This window comes from Polyodon spathula, chromosome 8 (assembly GCF_017654505.1).
Source record: "Polyodon spathula isolate WHYD16114869_AA chromosome 8, ASM1765450v1, whole genome shotgun sequence".
NCBI classification, from domain to species: Eukaryota; Metazoa; Chordata; class Actinopteri; order Acipenseriformes; family Polyodontidae; genus Polyodon; species Polyodon spathula.
Window position 1 is genome coordinate 38798891 of NC_054541.1, and position 17740 is coordinate 38816630.

A 17740-nucleotide genomic window follows, 5' to 3' on the forward strand; every position below is an offset into this window, starting at 1 on the left:
TTGGTTTTACTGAAAAATATCAGTAAGGAGTACGCAGTGCACTGTTGACTCAAATATGTCAGTATCATAATTTCAAACTATATGTACACATTTACTAAGGTACATTTACAATAACTAGTAAAAACCTAAATCTTTTTTTTTCCCAATTTCTTTTTTTTGGGAATATGTCTTAGTGCGGGACATAACATAAAAATGGTGCTTTTGTATCAGAGATGAATGAACACAAAATAGATCCAGTAAGAATACACCTTACACAATACATTCAGCAATCTTGATACAATATAAGGGACTATTGAGGGGAAGAAAAGAAGCATGGCTCCATTCTCAACCACCGCCCGAGATGAGCGTCTGTAGTGAAGCCAAGAGGAGAGAAGCATACAGAGCTGCTGATGACTAGACTAAGAAGCCCATCTTTCAGACAGACTACTGCAGAACAGCTAAAACCAGGCATAATTTCAAATAAGTGAGAAAAGAGAAACATGTCAATCAATCTGCAGCCCTTATGTCATGTTCACTGTAGCTGATATATATTTATGTTAATAGTGAATTGTAATATAGTAAAACATCACTTGAGGTAAAAAGCTGATTTTACAGAATGAGCATTATTCCAATTTACTAGCAGACCATATAAAAGTAACCAATATGCAAACAAAAATTAAAATTAGAGCAGTCAAATCTCGAATTACTTCACATCACAGATCTCTTCCTGAGTTGAACTTATCACCAGACTGGCAACCATGTGTCCAAATCATCTGGAAAGGTATGCATTCCCAGTAATAAGGCAACCAAGCATGTATTTATATATCTGTAGCAATCCTGCTAAAGATCCCGGTTCACAGATCCTCCAGAACACAGTAAACTTCTAGGTGGTTTTGTGCACGTGTTTCTTAATATTCATTTCGTAGGGGGGGGGACTTTTTTAAAAGTCTTCATATATTGTGGGATCTAGAGGACTTCAGCTGAAGAGATTCAAAAATGTCTCCATTTCCCTAAAAAAGTGAATACATGAGTTTATTATTCAAATCCGAGTCAAAACCAACAAAAAGCCCACAATACAAGACTATAATGAACGATTGTGTCTGTTCTCTACTTGATCAGGAATGGGTTGGGGGATTTGTCATTTAATAGCATGCTACAAGCAATGGTACTGCATCTTATAAACATGTATTTGTGTTGCCTTAAAATCATACTGATGATTAAAATGTCTTGTTTAAGAGAGCAATGTGAAATCAGAAAAGTTCATTTGGGAGAACAAGGAAGAACTTTGAGAATAAATAAGGAACAAAAGATTTTGCCAGATATTTTAACTTACAATGGGGATTGACAGGATGTTATATTGACATATATATATATATATATATATTTATATATATATATATATATAATATATATATATATATATATATATATATATATATATATATATATATACATACATACATACACACACACACACACACACACACACACCAGAGAGAGAGAGAGAGGGGGGGAGATTAGCATTTTTAGAAGGGGAAAAAAGCAATTAAAATGTTCTTGAACCTATTAATCTGTGATAACTTACCTTTGTGGCTATTGACTTCAGCTTTCCTAGTAAGGATGGCTTAGTGGAATAAACCACATCTTCTTCATTATCCTCCCCTTCCATTATAGCACAGCTGTCTGCAGCAGGGAGCTCGCATTCTTTATTTGCAGTCATCACGAGTCTTGAATACTTGTATTCCAACCTGTGTTACAAACACAGCAATATAATTCTGGCTTCAAAACATTTCTAAATTAAAATCTGGTTTTGCATAAGCATTTCAACCTACTTGATGTTATACAACTTTGCTTATTATATAACTCTCACATATAAAGCATTGTGTAATAATTTTTGATCACTCTATATATATTTGGTCTAGGAGATCTGCTTGTCTCAAATAAATGATGTAACCATTCAAAAATAATACAATCCTTTTCTTCTAGGCACAATAAAAATAAACGTTAAGAATGACAGTAGACAGAGTTAATGAAAAGTGATTATGAAATATGTTGGTCTGTTTACTGTAAAACAGAATGCAATGTAAGCCTTCAACTGAGTACGGCCTCACAAGCAGGTCAATTTATTTAAAAAAAAATGAGAGGTTACGAAAAAGACCAGATAAAAAAAAATTTTAGATTAATTATTCTTTTTACATTTTACATGCAACTGAGCAGAGAAATGCATGCTAACCTTTGACCTCCTGGACTTTTGTTTAGAAATCCTGAACTTGTCAGACAATACTACTTTTTTTTTTTTTTTTAGGAAGATATTCTCCAAACAAAGACACATCCCAATATGTAACTTACTTCTTGTTCTTCTTCCAGAAGTAACAGGTTAGGGAAATCAGTAGCACCGCAGTGAATGCCCCAATCCCTGCACCCACTTTTAACCAGAAATCGACAGCCTCGCAAACAGAGCTCTTTCTTTCAGGGAGGCTGACACCTTTAGTGCAAAGTTTTGGCTCATTCCACACATACAACGTGTCCTTAAACAGAATGCAAAATGTGTAAGCGTGTGTCATACCACTTAAACACAGGGATGGATAAGACTCCCACTGCATAGCAGAGACATTCCACTTTCTAGTGGGAGCTTGGTTAGGCTGTATGGTTTCCCTTGTTAAAGCACAGGTATGACTAATTAAGCTCACAGTAAAACCTGAAACCGTTCAAACGGCTAGCCAATTGGAATCTTACTTCCATTAAATGTAAAATTTATATAAAATAATTGTAAAATAATTTACAAAATCTATGCAGGTACCTGGATTCCGTTTTTGCATGCTCCCTCTATTTCATGGTAGTCCTTTTCTGTACACAGGGGGCAGGCTTCTGCACTTTCCCACATAAAGTTGAAAGCACAGCCATCACAGGTTCCTGCTGGGCATTTGCTAACAGCCAGAAAAAGAGAAATAATAATAAAGCAATTGCTGAAAATTATTATATTAGCTAGACCCCAAGGAAAAGGGATAGTGATGTTAGAGCGCATGCACATGTTACCTGGAATTGCATTTAATGCTGCAGGCTCTTATTTTATTGTCATGAGACCAAATCTCATTCTAACCCGTTATCAGCAACACCTATTTAAACAGTCATACCTAGATTAAAAGGTCACCTGCATTTTTCTTCTGCAATGGAACAATTCCATAAAACTTAAAAAATAGCTATAATAATGTATCTGACAACTTCCCTTCTGTATGATGGACTTATTGACCTGTTTACAAAGTATTGGCTGCTGCCAAATCAGCCACCTACAACAACACAATAAGAATCACAGGGGCCAAGAGAGAATTTTACTGTGAAGCATGTCACGGTTGTTTTTCTGTTTGATATTTCTCTTTTTTAAAAGCAACTAGAAGGCGCAGCGTATCACAGTCCATCCTTCTACCAAGTAATAAAGTGGAATAGTTGTATGCCTTTGTCTTATGTAGGTATTCACTTCAATTCAGCCAATAAGATTTCAGTTTACAAAAGCTCCCTCATTTTGAAAACTCAATGTTGACAGGTATGAAGACCTAATACCTTGGTACTGTAAGTTCTCCTGGGTAACTCTTCTCTGGGTTACAGCGCAATGATATGACAGAAGTGCGGCCTGGGTCACAGGAGGAGGTGGCTTGAGGAGACCTGGGGATAAAGAGAAGTCAGAGCTGCAGACATGGTCCAGTCACAAAAATAAAACCTTTTTCTGATAGAGCCATGCTTAAAACCACCAAATATACTGTTACAGCAATGCACTTCACTTACCTATAAAAGAAATGGACATCTGGTAATTTTTTGGATGTGTCAGGGAACAGATCAGGTTTGGCAGTGATGCCATCAAGGGCGGTGTCAATGGTGGCCCCTGGAAATTAAATTGTCAACGTTTTATAAGTGACACACAGTAAATATACTTAAAATGTGTTGATTTTGTTGAAATTCTGAAACAATTACGAATATTAAGAAGGATAGTGAGAACTGTTAAACATCCATGAAAGACTCAGTTTGGGAATTGATGATATATATACTTACTCAGAGACCATTACGGTCCACAAACCCAGCCTTCTCCTGTTGTATTCTATATGCGCCCCTTTAACACAACACTGTACTCTTTACCCTTTTATCCTGGACACACATGTACATTTCTTTTGTAGCAACAGGATATTTCATATTAATTTTCTATTTGTAGTGTTGATTGATGCACTAAAAAATAGTAACAGAACAGCCACTTCAACCACTGGGGGTGTCAGGAAAGAAAAGGATTAATGGATGAAACAAGCACTAGATTTGCTCTAATATGAATTCAAAACCTTCTAATCTTAGAGGTGAGGGTGTTAGGACTCACTGAAAAATAAATGCTGTAAAGTATTGAAATAAACCCTGAACTGTGGTCAGGCTCAAAATAAGTGTCCTCACCTATGAATATATCAGCAAGGCTGATGGATTGAGAGGATAAGGCAGTCCTGAATCCCCTCCCATCTGATGGTATGATCGTTGATTGGCAGATGAAGGTTTCCACAAAGTTAGTATCCTCATTTGATTCGTTCTGCAGATCCTTTACTGCCATATCGGTTACATTGTCTGTACAAACAGCTTTCTTTTTTCCCTAAAAATAATACATCTTCATAAAAACTGTACCTAAAACAATCACTGGATCTGAAATACAATTAACTCAAACATATAAAGTATAGGTTTGTAAAGAGTCTCTTTTTTGGGGGGGGGGGGGGGGGGGGGGGTTGTTTTAGAATTATAATTTAATTTTTTCCCCAAAAAACAATACTATTGACACTTTGGAGTAAATTGCTTTTAGAATTTGATCTTCAATTATTTGATTTAATTTCATACCAGTACATATCACAACATTTATTTTTGGAAATATGGGGCATGCCTAAAGTTAATAAATAGTCAAAAAAGAAATCGAATAACTAATATCCCTAAATAACACAGAGACCACAGAGTAATAATGTCTTCTGTATACCCTGGAGTCCTTGGCTACTAGCCTCCAATACCTACTACCCAGTCATTGTCTTCAACAACTTGACTTCAATAAAGGCCTCTTTTTATCCATCTTAAGTTCAGCATGGGCCCATAGAACAGAACAGAACAGCCTTATGTGGATAGAACTGGAATTTAAATACATCCAAAGCCTCATATTAGCACTGTATAAAGCATTACTGAGACGAGTCAGTCACTGAACATTTTCACCAAGTTTGTGGGCATCGATTACAAACATCCTCTGACAGTACACAATAGAACTTCACAGTGTGCCTTTATCTATCCTCATAATGTTTCATTGTAGGCCGCCTCGGTTTATCAAGCAGCTGAGACACTTGAAAAGGTAATCTTCAACACTTTCATGCTTGTGAAAGAGTACAGCAGTTACACTTGGGCAGAGATTGTTTTTCTTCTATTGAATGATTCACACAAGGGGGCCATAACTTCAGTCTTACCTCATCCCCACACAAGCTTATGTTGAAGAAATGGTAATATTTAGTTCCTCTGGATGTGAAGCTTGGTCCATTCATTATTGATCCCACAGGGCTTAGCTGACTAAAATCATACGACAAGGTCTGATTTTCACTGGCATGGTTGAAGATGCAGTCACTGAAGCAAAATGAGTGGTCCTGGGGAAAAATAATAATAAATTAAGAATACATCAAACATGAGCTACACTTTACTTGGTAGTAAATCCATTATTCTCTATATAAGACCCAAAAGCACCAACAGTGTAACAAAAAACTTAACAATGCAAACTGCAATATTCTTTTGCCACTTGGTGGTGCTGTTGGGGGCTCTTGGTGTAAAATGGTCTCCTTCATATAAAGAACAGAGACAGTAAGACACAATAAAATGACTTCAAGTTTAACCTGATGGACACTTAACATACCTTATTGCTTCTGCTTCCAGGCCCACAGGGGATACAGGCCTCCTTGCCAGAAAGCTGATGTACAGAGAGGTAAGTGTTGGCTGGGCACTCTTTACACTGGTTGCTGTCCTTATCAATGTAGTTGCCAGGTGGGCAGGGCACACAGGATGATCCAGACTGCTGGGGTCCCAGGGCACAGGCAGTGCAGGAAGAGGCAACTCCATCCAGGACATTCGATACAGTTATGGAGTATATCTTCACAATGTCATTAACAAACCTTCTCGTCTGAAATAGTAAGGATAACGAAAGTGAACGCAGGGGTTGAATTATGGGAAAAATGGGAGCGACAACCATAATATTTATGTTATAAACAGAATAATCATGATTATAAAACAAACGTTAAAAGCACTTTTAATATCAGGAAAAATGACTCAAGAACATTTCCAGGTAGTTACAGAGACTCCAATTAGCACCAATCCTGCACTACTTTAAAGTACTTAATAAGTAAGTAGCTGAGTTACGAAAAAAATAGCTTTACATGTCCCCAGGTGTTGCTATAACTACTTAAATAACAATGAAAAGAAAAATTACAGGTACGTAGACATCTTGACAACTTCTTACACTTGTAACTTTAAAGTCTGATTCAAAGCTCTTTTCAAAATGGCTGCTCTAGTGCACGGATAGTGCAAGGATTATAGCCAACATTGTCAAACAGGTTATACAGCAATAACAATCCATGATGTGGTACGGAACAGAAAAGCCAGAGCATTGTTGTTATGTTTTTTTTTTTTCTCCCTGCAGGGATTTTAAAGACAGATCTCAAACCCCAGTGCACTAGAGCGGCCATTTTGAAAAGAGCTTTGAAACAGATTTTATTATAAGAGTTGAAAGCTGTCAGGATGTTAATAATGAAAATGAACAGGTGCATTATTTAAACACATGAGGATGTATAAAGCTAGATATTTCTGAACTCCACTTTAAAGTAATGTAGGGCCAGGATTAGTGCCAGACGGGGTCTGTGAAACCAATTACTACACTGTGGACTTTGCTTAATCTACAGCAACTGCAAGTGATTTATATTCGTGGGTGTGGCAGGATACGTCGGGAATGAGACTTTGATATAAGAAAAGCTGCAGTTTAAGTGATGTTACACATGTTTATTAAAGAAACACAAATACAACAGGAACAAACAAACAGGGCACAAGGCCCAAAATAAAAGATTTAAACAAAACAATACTGACTGCAAACAAATGTCAGGCTGGGCATTTGCCTTCACTGACAAGCACAAAGTACAGCGCGCACTCACGCACATGCACACATCTCCCTACTCTCCCAGACAAAAATGTTCTCCTCCCTTAAATACATGTGGCCACTCCCCAATTAGCACTCTATTACAAAAATGGGGAATGGCCACACCTGTGATTGTGACAGATTTAACCCCACTCTTGACAAACTTACATTACCACACCCACACTATTTACATTAAGGGCTTTAAAATGGTCTTGTGAGATTGAAATACTTTACAGGGATTTGCACTTACCTCTTGTGCCTGGTTTGTCCTCTGGAACGCCCAGGTGAAAGACACAGAAGAATTTTTTGTCACAATGTGAGTGTACGACTGTTTTTCTTTGGTCCCTTCCCATGATTCCACCACACTGGTGCTCTTTCTGTTCACATCCTGAGAAAAAAAGCAGATAAAAGATTTATAAATAATAATAATAATAATAATAATAATAATAATAATAATAATAATAATAATACTGTATACACTGTATCTAAATAACAACAGTTTCGATCCAGTGTTTAAAATGTGCTCCCTTTTGTAGATACCATGGTGGATCCCTTTATCTCTTGGCTACTTCTGTGAATGCAAAATACTTTGTCAGATTTTATTTTTTTTCATGCTTTGTTGCAATCTAAGTTACTTAAAAAATCCTGGGATTTGAACCTATACCTTCTGGCGAGATTAATACCTGGACACATGTCCTAAGATCACAAGACCATCCACATTTCCTACATGTTATGCATACTTGGCTTGAGTGACTAATGTGGATTCTGTCCCTTCATAACGAGTCTAGTGGCAATGATGGATACTAAACATTTAACCAAATGTTGTTTTGCAGGTGGTGTTGAGAGTCTGTATCTGTACAGAAACATGCGTAGAATTGCTTTAACACAATTAGGATAGTTGAGTGGACATACCCTATATTACTCTTTTGACTTTGGTTATGAATCATTTTAAAACGTGCTCACTTGCTGGTCTACATCATATTGTACAGGGTTCTACAGTGTTTTTATGTCCTTACATTTCTCCAAGTCAGCAGTTCTATAACTACTTGATGTATTTTTCCCCTCGCAAAGCAGTAGGTATATAAGGGACCCATACAAAAAAGAAATCTAAATCTAAATATTACTGCTGTATTGCCACTACTAAGAGTCAAATACATGACAGTAACATGTTTATTAAGTAGAACTTCAAAAAATGACTGCATTTACCACCTGAGGCTGTCTAATTTATCAGCAACAGTTAAGTAATACCCCAGTGGCAATCAGTAATATCAAAGTAGTGCTACTGGGTACTAGAGCACACCGCTTATTTTTGACTACTTAGATACTCTTAAGTTGCACTAGCACTTAGTAGGAGAACAATGTATACACTGCAGACACTGAAGAAAACCACTGACCTGTTGCTTACATTAGTTGGTCTAATGAGGTCATTGCATCAATATCACGTTTAATTTTACAACCCTCAAGTTTATTCTGCTACTTGTGAGATGTACATAAACATGCATGTTTCAGATGACATTGATGAACTTACCATCATGAAATAGAGTTCACAGTCTGCAGAACAGATGGTCTCAAAAACAAAGGTAACCCGACCTACTTCATTGCCAGAAGCCGCTGTCAGTGAAGTTGGAGGTCTAATACATGGAACAAAGACAGCAACTATTACTTTCCACAATGCACAAGAAGCATGAAATCCAAAACGTGTACTTAAATCTAAACTGGGAACAAACTGGATGAAAAAAAAAATCCACTATTTTGAAGGCAGCCAAAAATATTAATAAATAAATAAATACTCTATATGTAATCCATCAGGAATAAAGTTTTAATTTGGACATTCTGATTGGAAATTAGGTAAATATCTGAGATATAAATGAGACTATTATGAAAAATCATCACTTTGTTTTTTTTTTTTTTGCCAGATAAAGCAGAGGATAAAATTGATTCTTTCACAAAAGCAGCCTTACTTAAAACCAGGGACTTGAAGGTTTAGAATGAGGTAGTCGTTGTCAGAGCCACCTGATCCACTATGGATGTGATCCCCTGCTACTCCCCAGCCTAAGAGATAAAAGGAAAAAGCACTCAATAGTAGTTTAATACTTGATAATACAAATGGTACTATTAGGTGCAATTTACATTGAAAATAGGATGGACTTTAGGATTCTGCACACTGCACTACCAATGTGACCAAACACTGCCCTCTAGTGTCTACGTGATAGTTATGCAGTGGTTTGATTAGGTGGACACCAAATCATAAAGAATTATGCTAATTGCATGTATGTGCCTAAAGGTAAATTTACTTCAGCAACAACAGTTAAAAATCTCTATAACTGACTGTCAAGACATTCAGCTCACATTTTTTGACAGGATGAAGCCAAATCGGGTACAATGAAGCTTCCACTAAGACATGTTGTGCTGTATAACGATTGCTGATGTGCCCAGAGAGCACGACTTATTTTTAAACAAATTGTAAGAACTTCAGTAACATGCTGAACCCCTAAGGTGCACATTTTAATCTAAAGTACTCGTTTCCTGCTGCTGCTGTGCATAATCCATTATTGCAAGTAAATGAACATACCCAAGCATGCCAAAACACTGTAAAGCCTGCCCAAATACATTCAAGCCCTGTAATTCACATTTCAATATGCTGTCCTTCTCTCCCTCCTACACCAAAAAAATGTAAAGGGATATAAAATTCAGTGGCAGACTCCAGCAACTTTTTAAGAAAGAAATTCAACTTGAGGTGCCCCAAGTGGCTCACCTAGTAAAAGCACTACCACTGGGGTACTTCACAAGAACGTTACCCAAATATTGCCCACACTACATTGCCTTTGCATGCCCATGGGTTACATTGGAGAAAAAAAAATGATATATATTATTTGTGTTTTTATATATATCACAAAATCTGCAAGAGGTCACATCATGTTGATTAAGCGACCCCTACTGGTTATGCACTTGATGGGTCCAGGAGGAGACTTTCCAGGCAACACCCAAGACTTAGGTTTGGCAGGTGAAAATAAACGATTGGTTTAAGAGCAAGAATGAAGGCTGTCTGGCTTCAGTCCCCCTGATCGGTTAATGAATTACAGTGACGAAATGACATTTGAATAAACCATTTCAAATTGGGTAGAAAACCAGGTAAAATATGGTAAAAAAAAAAAAAAAAAAAAAACTTTATGTAAATTAAGAAATAGAATTTTACATGAATTTCAAGCAACTATGTTAGCACTAGCAGTCGCTGTGTTTGTAATGGCATGGAGTCGAGCTCATTTAGAAGAAGACTGCGCTCACCACTCATTCCATCACACTTCGTGTTGCCAACGTTGAAACAGGAAGTCTTCATGTTAGCAGGCAAAACATTCCACCACTTGAACTCGTAACCTATAGCTGGTTCTGTTCCAGCAGGGCAGGTCTTGCATTCTTGAAAGGAGGAAAAGGAAATACACTGATATACGTCAAGGTTCACCGTCTATTCCATTTTCATCATAAATCTTGCATAAATATGTTTTCCTATTGATAAAAACATTTAATTCTTCATAAATCTTGTGTTTGGTATATATTATCTGTTTACAAATGCATTATTTATTTTATTGTTCATTGCAGGTGTTGCTATTTACCATATTTTATATATATATATATACACATACATACATACATACATACACACACACTATATATGAAAACACATGTTACAATATACAAAATAAAACATAAGGAGTATCAAAGCAATGTTCAAGAAAATTGAAATTTGTCTCTAAATCTTGGATTCCTCAAAATAGCCACCCTTTGTCTTAATAACAGCCTCACAAACACAAGGCATTCGGTTAACAAGTTTCATCAGGAAATCACCGGACATGTTTTCCCAGCTCTTCTGCAGCAATTCCCAAAGATGTAGGGCACTTGTGGGTAGCTTTGCTTTGACTCTTCTGTCCAGTTCATCCCATACAAGTTCTATGGGATTGAGGTCTGGAGACTGGGCAGGCCAGGTCATTAGATTGAGTTGTTCTTCACGTTCCTTCTTCGCCAAATAGTTCTTGCACAACTTTGAGGTGTGTTTCGGGTGCTGAAGAATGAAGGACTGCCCAACTAGCTGTAATCCTGATGGAATGGCATGCCTCTGAAGTATGCTATGATAGCCATGCTGGTTGAGCTTGTGATGGACTTGGTAAAGATCATCAACTCTGTCACCAGCAAAGCAACCCCAGACCATGACACTGCCTCCTCCATGCTTGACAGTGGGAACCACACATGCAGAACTCATGCGCTCACCCTCTCTGCGTCTTACAAATACTTGGAGGTTGGACCCAATCAGAACATAATGTAAAGATTAGATCCAGCCTTGTCAGACGCCTGTATACTGACTGCACTGATGAAGGTGTAGGGTTGCATACCTGTCATTCCATCCGAGTATGTACCAGGTGGGCAGGGAGTGCAGGTGGCCATGTCATTGTTAAAGAATCCAGGGTTACACGGCGGGCAAGCTTTCTTCTCCCCAGAGGGAGGGAGCTTCACTGCATTCTGTACATCCTCTCTGCAGATCTTGGGTTCTATCCACTTGTACATGATCTGGGTCTATAAAAAAAATAAAAAACTGGGGTTCTACAGTGAACGTTTACTAAAATGTCAGGTGATCAATTAAACAGAAAATGAAACAAAGTTCATTTAAACAAAAAAAAGAATGCATTAGTAGGGTTGGACAATATAAAAAAAATATTAAATTATCGTCTAAAGCTTAAATCATTTTTAACTTCACGAAAGAGCGACATCACGTTCATATAAGTTATAACAATACCTGTAAGATGTATTGGACCGTGCTGTGCTACATCCTATCATCACAGATCACTGCTTCCAGCAACTCCAATCTATCCTAAAGATTGGTGGTATGTCTACATTCTTATAATATTTGTGTTCAGATCTTACCTTTCCATCCTTATCACAAGGTGTATGAATCTGGAAATAATCTTTGACTGTACAAACTGGTCTTTCTGTGCAACCTGCTGATCCCTCTTCTAATGAATGCAGACAAAAAATTACAATTAAAAATTGTATAAAATGTTTTGAACATATTTACTAAAAAATTACAACAGTGGGGAAAAAAAATATCAAAAAAGACAAAACTGTATAAAAACCTTTATATATTCTTACTTCTCAGGTGTGATATCTTAATTCAGGATAATAGAACACAAATGGACTTCTATTCACCTGTAAATAAGCTCAAAGCAATGTTGTTCCTATGTAATTGTCAAGCAGAATACTACTACCGGTACTAATAAATCACAGTTCATTATTGAGGAACTGGTAACGCTTTTGACCCAAAGCAGAACTAGGACTTGGAGATTTCTCCCACTGGTTGCTGAACAGGTGCTGACTTTGGGAGTGTCTGCATATTTGCTGAAGTATGGCCCTGAGTATGTTATAAATATGAATGCCATTGAAGCCAATGACAACTTGTATTCACACAGTCTCTTTAAACCATAATAGTCTGCTCCTGAGGAAAAAAAAAATATATAAAATAATGTTTTCTGGAGTCTCACCTGCATACACTAGATTATCAATACACTGTGTACATGAGCTCGCCCCTTTCCCAGAGAAGGTGTTCCGAGGACAAACCTCACAAGACTTCGAGCCAGGCATTTTACTGAAGGTGCCGGGTTTGCATGGAAAACACTCCGATGTGTAAGCAACTCCTGAAATAGAATGAGACAATCACCAGAAAACAAAAACAAATAGCACTGGTCAAAGCCACCATGTGCCTTTAGAACTTGGAACATTTTTATAAAGATTGTAATTTTGTTTTCTAAAAAATATTTTTCACAATTAATGACAATAACTAATGCTGACTCAAATGATTGTTTGTTAATGAAGAATCAATGTATGAAATGCATAACAAATACATTTTCATAGGTCTTCTAAAATTGGATGTTTAAATTCAGAGAGCCAGATTCAATAGATCCAAAGTTTAATAAAGATTATACTATAAATGTCAGGGTTAATAATGGCAGCTGTGCAATGCTCATTTGTTTATTACCTTCAATGTGTATATTCTTCAATAGGACTGGCTTCACTATTTTAGACCCAAGAAGGATTCCTGTAGTCCGCCAGTAAAGGATATTTGTGCCGGTCTTCAAGTTTACCTTTAGAAACAAAAAGGTGTTCATTGAGGTTTATAAAACACTGAAATGCAAAGATTTACTTGTAGCGAAAAGTTGTGTTTAATTAAAAGCACAGCACACTTATTGCTATGGTGCACTACTATAGGTAGGGTGACCAGACATCCCGGTTTTCCATCAGAGGTCCCAGTGTCCTGACATTTTGCACAAAAGCCCAGTTTTCAGCCACTTCATGTAGCATGACACACTCTAAATCCATCAGGTTAAGTCACATCAACAACGTCAATAAACAGAGCCTGACGTGGTGAGTAAAGAAAGGAAGAAAGAAAGAAAGAAAGATGCCAAAACATAAATGTATTTTTAATGATTAAAATTTTGTTTAATTTATCAACATAAAAGTTTGCAATAAGAATAACACAATATGGCTACTTAAACTAATTAGCCACAAATTATACACAGAGGAGTGTACTGAAATTAGGTAGCTGCTTAAAAAAAAACACAAAAAATGTAGTTTGGTATTACAGCATCCACACTTCTGACAAACCGCACTACCTGACGCGATCTAACTTAGAATCCCGAGGTGGTCTCGAGTCTGGTTCTTGAGTACGGTATTAAACACTGCATATTGCAGACACCAACCATATTTAGCACTTTTAAGCCAGTTAAAAAGGCAACTAATACGGTCTAAAGGCATAGTGTGGACAGGGCCTAAGTTAATCCCCACATGGAAATATTAGGTCAAAAGTTCAACAACATATTTTTGGTAAACCTTGTACGTTTTATTGTGTGCGGCAAAAGTTACACTGCTCTTCTTTGATATGCACATGACACCCAACCTGGAACCTGTCTTATCACATGGGGTTCAAACATCGCACCCTAGAGCCTCCAGGTATGTGTCTTCTGACCCAGATAATTTGTTGTAAAAAAGTTTGTTGCTGAAACTTTCATTATTTTACTGTATTTTGTGGTAATACAATACTGTAATGTATATGGGTACATGAAACAATCTCTGCACATTATACTGGACGAGTAGTCTTTTTGGTTTTTATTTTCAAATGTTTTTTTTTTTTTTTTCAAGATAATGGCATTACAAATACCAGTATTCTCACACTAAGCACTTCAATTAAAATCAGCAGTCAAACAGTTAACAGGTACCACAGCATCAGAGAAACAGGGCGGGGTTCAGATACCTGTAGAACAGTAGACCTTTGTAGGAAACTTTGACCTTGAGGAAGTACTTTTATTGATTTATTTTACTAGTGTCGATGTCTTTAGTTGGAAATAAAAGGAAAATCCATCTGACGACACCTCAACACTTATACTGAAGCGGATAAATATATATATTTACACTAGTGAAGCACTAGAGGGCATGGTGAGATCTTGAATTGCCTTCAGTTTCCATTGTAGAGTTGGTAGTATTTTAATTGTGGGCAACTCTATTAGTGTCACACAAGATAAAACTATTGATCAATAGACAATATAGAAAGACATAGATGCAGTAGACAAAGAAAAGAAATGATAATCCATTCAGAGAATCATCATTATGTTCATTTCAATGGTAACTTTTAGAACAGTTAGTGCACTGAATTTTATACGGTTATAAGTTCTGAATGTTATATTGCATAACGTAACAAAATATACTTGCTGCATAAAAATGTACCCCAATTACAAAAACAGTATATTAATTAGGGTACGTGAAAACTTACAGTGTGTGTTTCCCATTCCCCGTGGTCTGTAAGCTTTATCCATTTTTGATCAGATGTGTCCAGTTCTTGACATTGATCATTTTGAATCTGTACCCAAAAAAATGTTACGATCATTAATATTATTGAGGGATTGCTTTTTTCTTTTCTTTTCTTTACTTATGATGATTCTGCAACACAATAATCCAATACTGTATTACCTGTATTTTCCACAGCAGGCAAATTGCCCAATCCATAGTAAAGTGTGACTTGGGGTTTTAAAATCAATAATTTGAAACACAGAATCAAAGCGCTGCTCAGCACTGACTATATTTTTATCTTCAAATATAGCAACATTATACTGCAGAGGGAAGCTCTTACTCATACTTGTTAGGTAATAAAAAAAAATGTGAATAGGAAAACTTACAAAGAACTCAAATAGGACATTGCTGTCCACATACTGATATGAAAATGAGACGGAGCCTTGTTTCTTCAGGTGTACCGCATAGATTAAAGACACGGTACAATCATCTCGGTTAGACTCCAAATAATTTCCTTTGGGGACCCAGGTAGAGCTGCAGAAACAAAAGAAAGTGTTTTAGGTAGAAAAGTAGAAAAGGTGCAAAACACACACACACACACACACACACAAACACATACACACACTCTATTTGTATTTATAGTTTGCCTTATAATTAATTTTAAATAAACTAAGAAGACTGCTTGTTCAATATAATGTGCAGAGATTGTTTCATGTGTCCATATACATGATTTGAGGGTAGTAAACACTCACTTGTCACAAGAGACTGTCTCTTCAGACCCAGGTCCATTGTCCATATAGGTTGCCAGATTGGTGAATCCAGGTGGCAGGTCATCCCACTCATCAAACAAGATGCCACTGCCCAGAGAATAGGTGCCAGCAGCACATGGTGTACACTGCTGGGTGGACATTTCCAAGAATTCACCCACTGCACAAGAGAATGCTGAGGGGAAAAAAATGCACAGTTAATATTTCAAGAAAAGAAATGTAGCGTTCAACACTTGGGGAACCAGTCTACTTGGAGAAAAAATCCTCGAGCAGGTTCAGAAGCATTTAAACTAGAAAGGAAGGGGGGAGAAATCAACAAAAAAACAGAAGGGAGACCGTATCAAAACAAGAACAACAACTCAGGTAAGACAACCATTAAATGTATTTATCTAAATGCTAGAAGTATCAGAAACAAAATTCTAGAAGTTGAAGCTACTGCACTAACAAGTAACTATGATGTGATAGGTGTTACTGAAACTTGGTTGTCAGAGTGATGGGACGAATATAATATTTGTGGGTATACACTGTATAGGAAAGACAGGCAGGACAGAAGAGGAGGAGGGGTAGCGCTATACATAAGAAACAGTCTTGAAGCCCAGGTGTTAAACCTGGACAAAGAAAATAAAGCCGAATCAATATGGGTCAGAATAACAGACAAAAATTCAAAAGGCATAATAATAGGAGCATGCTATAGACCGCCAGATTCAGACAGTGAGCACAATAATCTGTTATACAATGACATTAGAAATGCGTGTAGCAAAGGAGAAGCCATACTAATGGGGGATTTCAACTTCCCCCATATAAAATGGGAAAACCCGGTGGGTAGCAAGAAGGATGAAATAGAAATGGTGGAAATGACAAATGACTGCTTCCTAACACAATTTGTCAAGGCACCGACTAGAGGGGAGGCTTGCCTTGATTTAGTCTTTTCAAATAACGAAGACAAAACGGAGGTCAGAGAACCACTGGCAAACTCAGACCACAACATGGTCTCATTTTAAGCGTTTTCTAAAACCCCAAAAGTAATGACTAAAGCTAAGGTTTACAATTTTAGAAAAGCAAACTATGAAGGTATGAAACAGAGACTAACAGAAGTAGATTGGAGTAAAATAGAGAAAACACCCACAGAAGAAGGATGGTTGTTCTTCAAAAATGTAGTACTAGAGGAGCAAAACAATTACATCCCTAAAGTAGACAAATCTAAATGTAAAACTAAATTGCCAAAATGGTTTAATAGATCAATTAAAAAAAATATTCAGCGAAAAAAGGCACTTTACAGAGCATTAAAAAAGGACCAAAAAGAAAGTACGCAGAAAGAGTACACGGAACTGCAAACGCAAGTCAAAAAGGAAGTTAGAAAGGCCAAGAGAGAAATAGAAATGAACATTGCTAAGGGAGCTAAAACCAATTCCAAAATGTTTTTCCAATATTACAACAGCAAGAGAACATTCAAAGAGGAGATTAAATGTTTAAGAGATACAAATGGCAAAATCATAGATGAAGAAAAAAAATAGCAAATATATTAAATGATTACTTTTCACAAGTTTTTACAAAGGAAGATACTGACAACATGCCCCACATGTCATCCAGTTCCTATCCAGTTTTAAATAACTTTAGCATAACTGAGGCAGAAGTGTTAAAGGGACTAGGAGCTCTTAAAATAAACAAATCCCCTGGGCCGGATGAGATCCTCCCAGTAGTACTCAAAGAAATGAAAGAAGTAATTTACAAACCGCTAACCAAGATCATGCAGCAGTCTCTTGACACAGGGGTGGTACCGACAGACTGGAAAATTGCAAACGTAATACCGATCCACAAAAAGGGAAACAAAACTGAACCAGGTAACTACAGACCAGTAAGCCTGACTTCTATTATATGCAAACTTATGGAAACTATAATAAGATCCAAAATGGAAAATTACCTATATGGTAACAGGGTCCTGGGAGACAGTCAACATGGTTTTAGGAAAGGGAGATTGTGTCTAACTAAACTGCCTGAT

The 17740-nt window shown here is 36.9% G+C and overlaps 1 protein-coding gene across 1 annotated transcript in view; it reads right to left on the bottom strand.

Annotated features, from left to right (window-relative positions):
• Window positions 1-921: 921 nt before the first annotated feature.
• The window catches only part of LOC121319914 (endosome/lysosome-associated apoptosis and autophagy regulator family member 2-like), a 31323-nt gene continuing 14504 nt past the window's right edge, over window positions 922-17740 (bottom strand). Inside the window, exons 3-22 of the mRNA XM_041257871.1 lie at window positions 15727-15916; window positions 15361-15508; window positions 14958-15044; window positions 13170-13275; window positions 12676-12828; window positions 12062-12150; window positions 11533-11713; window positions 10433-10561; window positions 9109-9199; window positions 8676-8778; window positions 7398-7535; window positions 5879-6142; window positions 5442-5615; window positions 4408-4597; window positions 3760-3856; window positions 3538-3639; window positions 2780-2906; window positions 2329-2507; window positions 1565-1727; window positions 922-989 (exon numbers count right to left, since the gene is read on the bottom strand). Coding sequence (XP_041113805.1) covers window positions 930-989; window positions 1565-1727; window positions 2329-2507; window positions 2780-2906; window positions 3538-3639; window positions 3760-3856; window positions 4408-4597; window positions 5442-5615; window positions 5879-6142; window positions 7398-7535; window positions 8676-8778; window positions 9109-9199; window positions 10433-10561; window positions 11533-11713; window positions 12062-12150; window positions 12676-12828; window positions 13170-13275; window positions 14958-15044; window positions 15361-15508; window positions 15727-15916 — 2771 coding nt within the window. The 3' untranslated portion in view covers window positions 922-929. The remainder of the gene's footprint in view (window positions 990-1564; window positions 1728-2328; window positions 2508-2779; window positions 2907-3537; window positions 3640-3759; window positions 3857-4407; window positions 4598-5441; window positions 5616-5878; window positions 6143-7397; window positions 7536-8675; window positions 8779-9108; window positions 9200-10432; window positions 10562-11532; window positions 11714-12061; window positions 12151-12675; window positions 12829-13169; window positions 13276-14957; window positions 15045-15360; window positions 15509-15726; window positions 15917-17740) is intronic.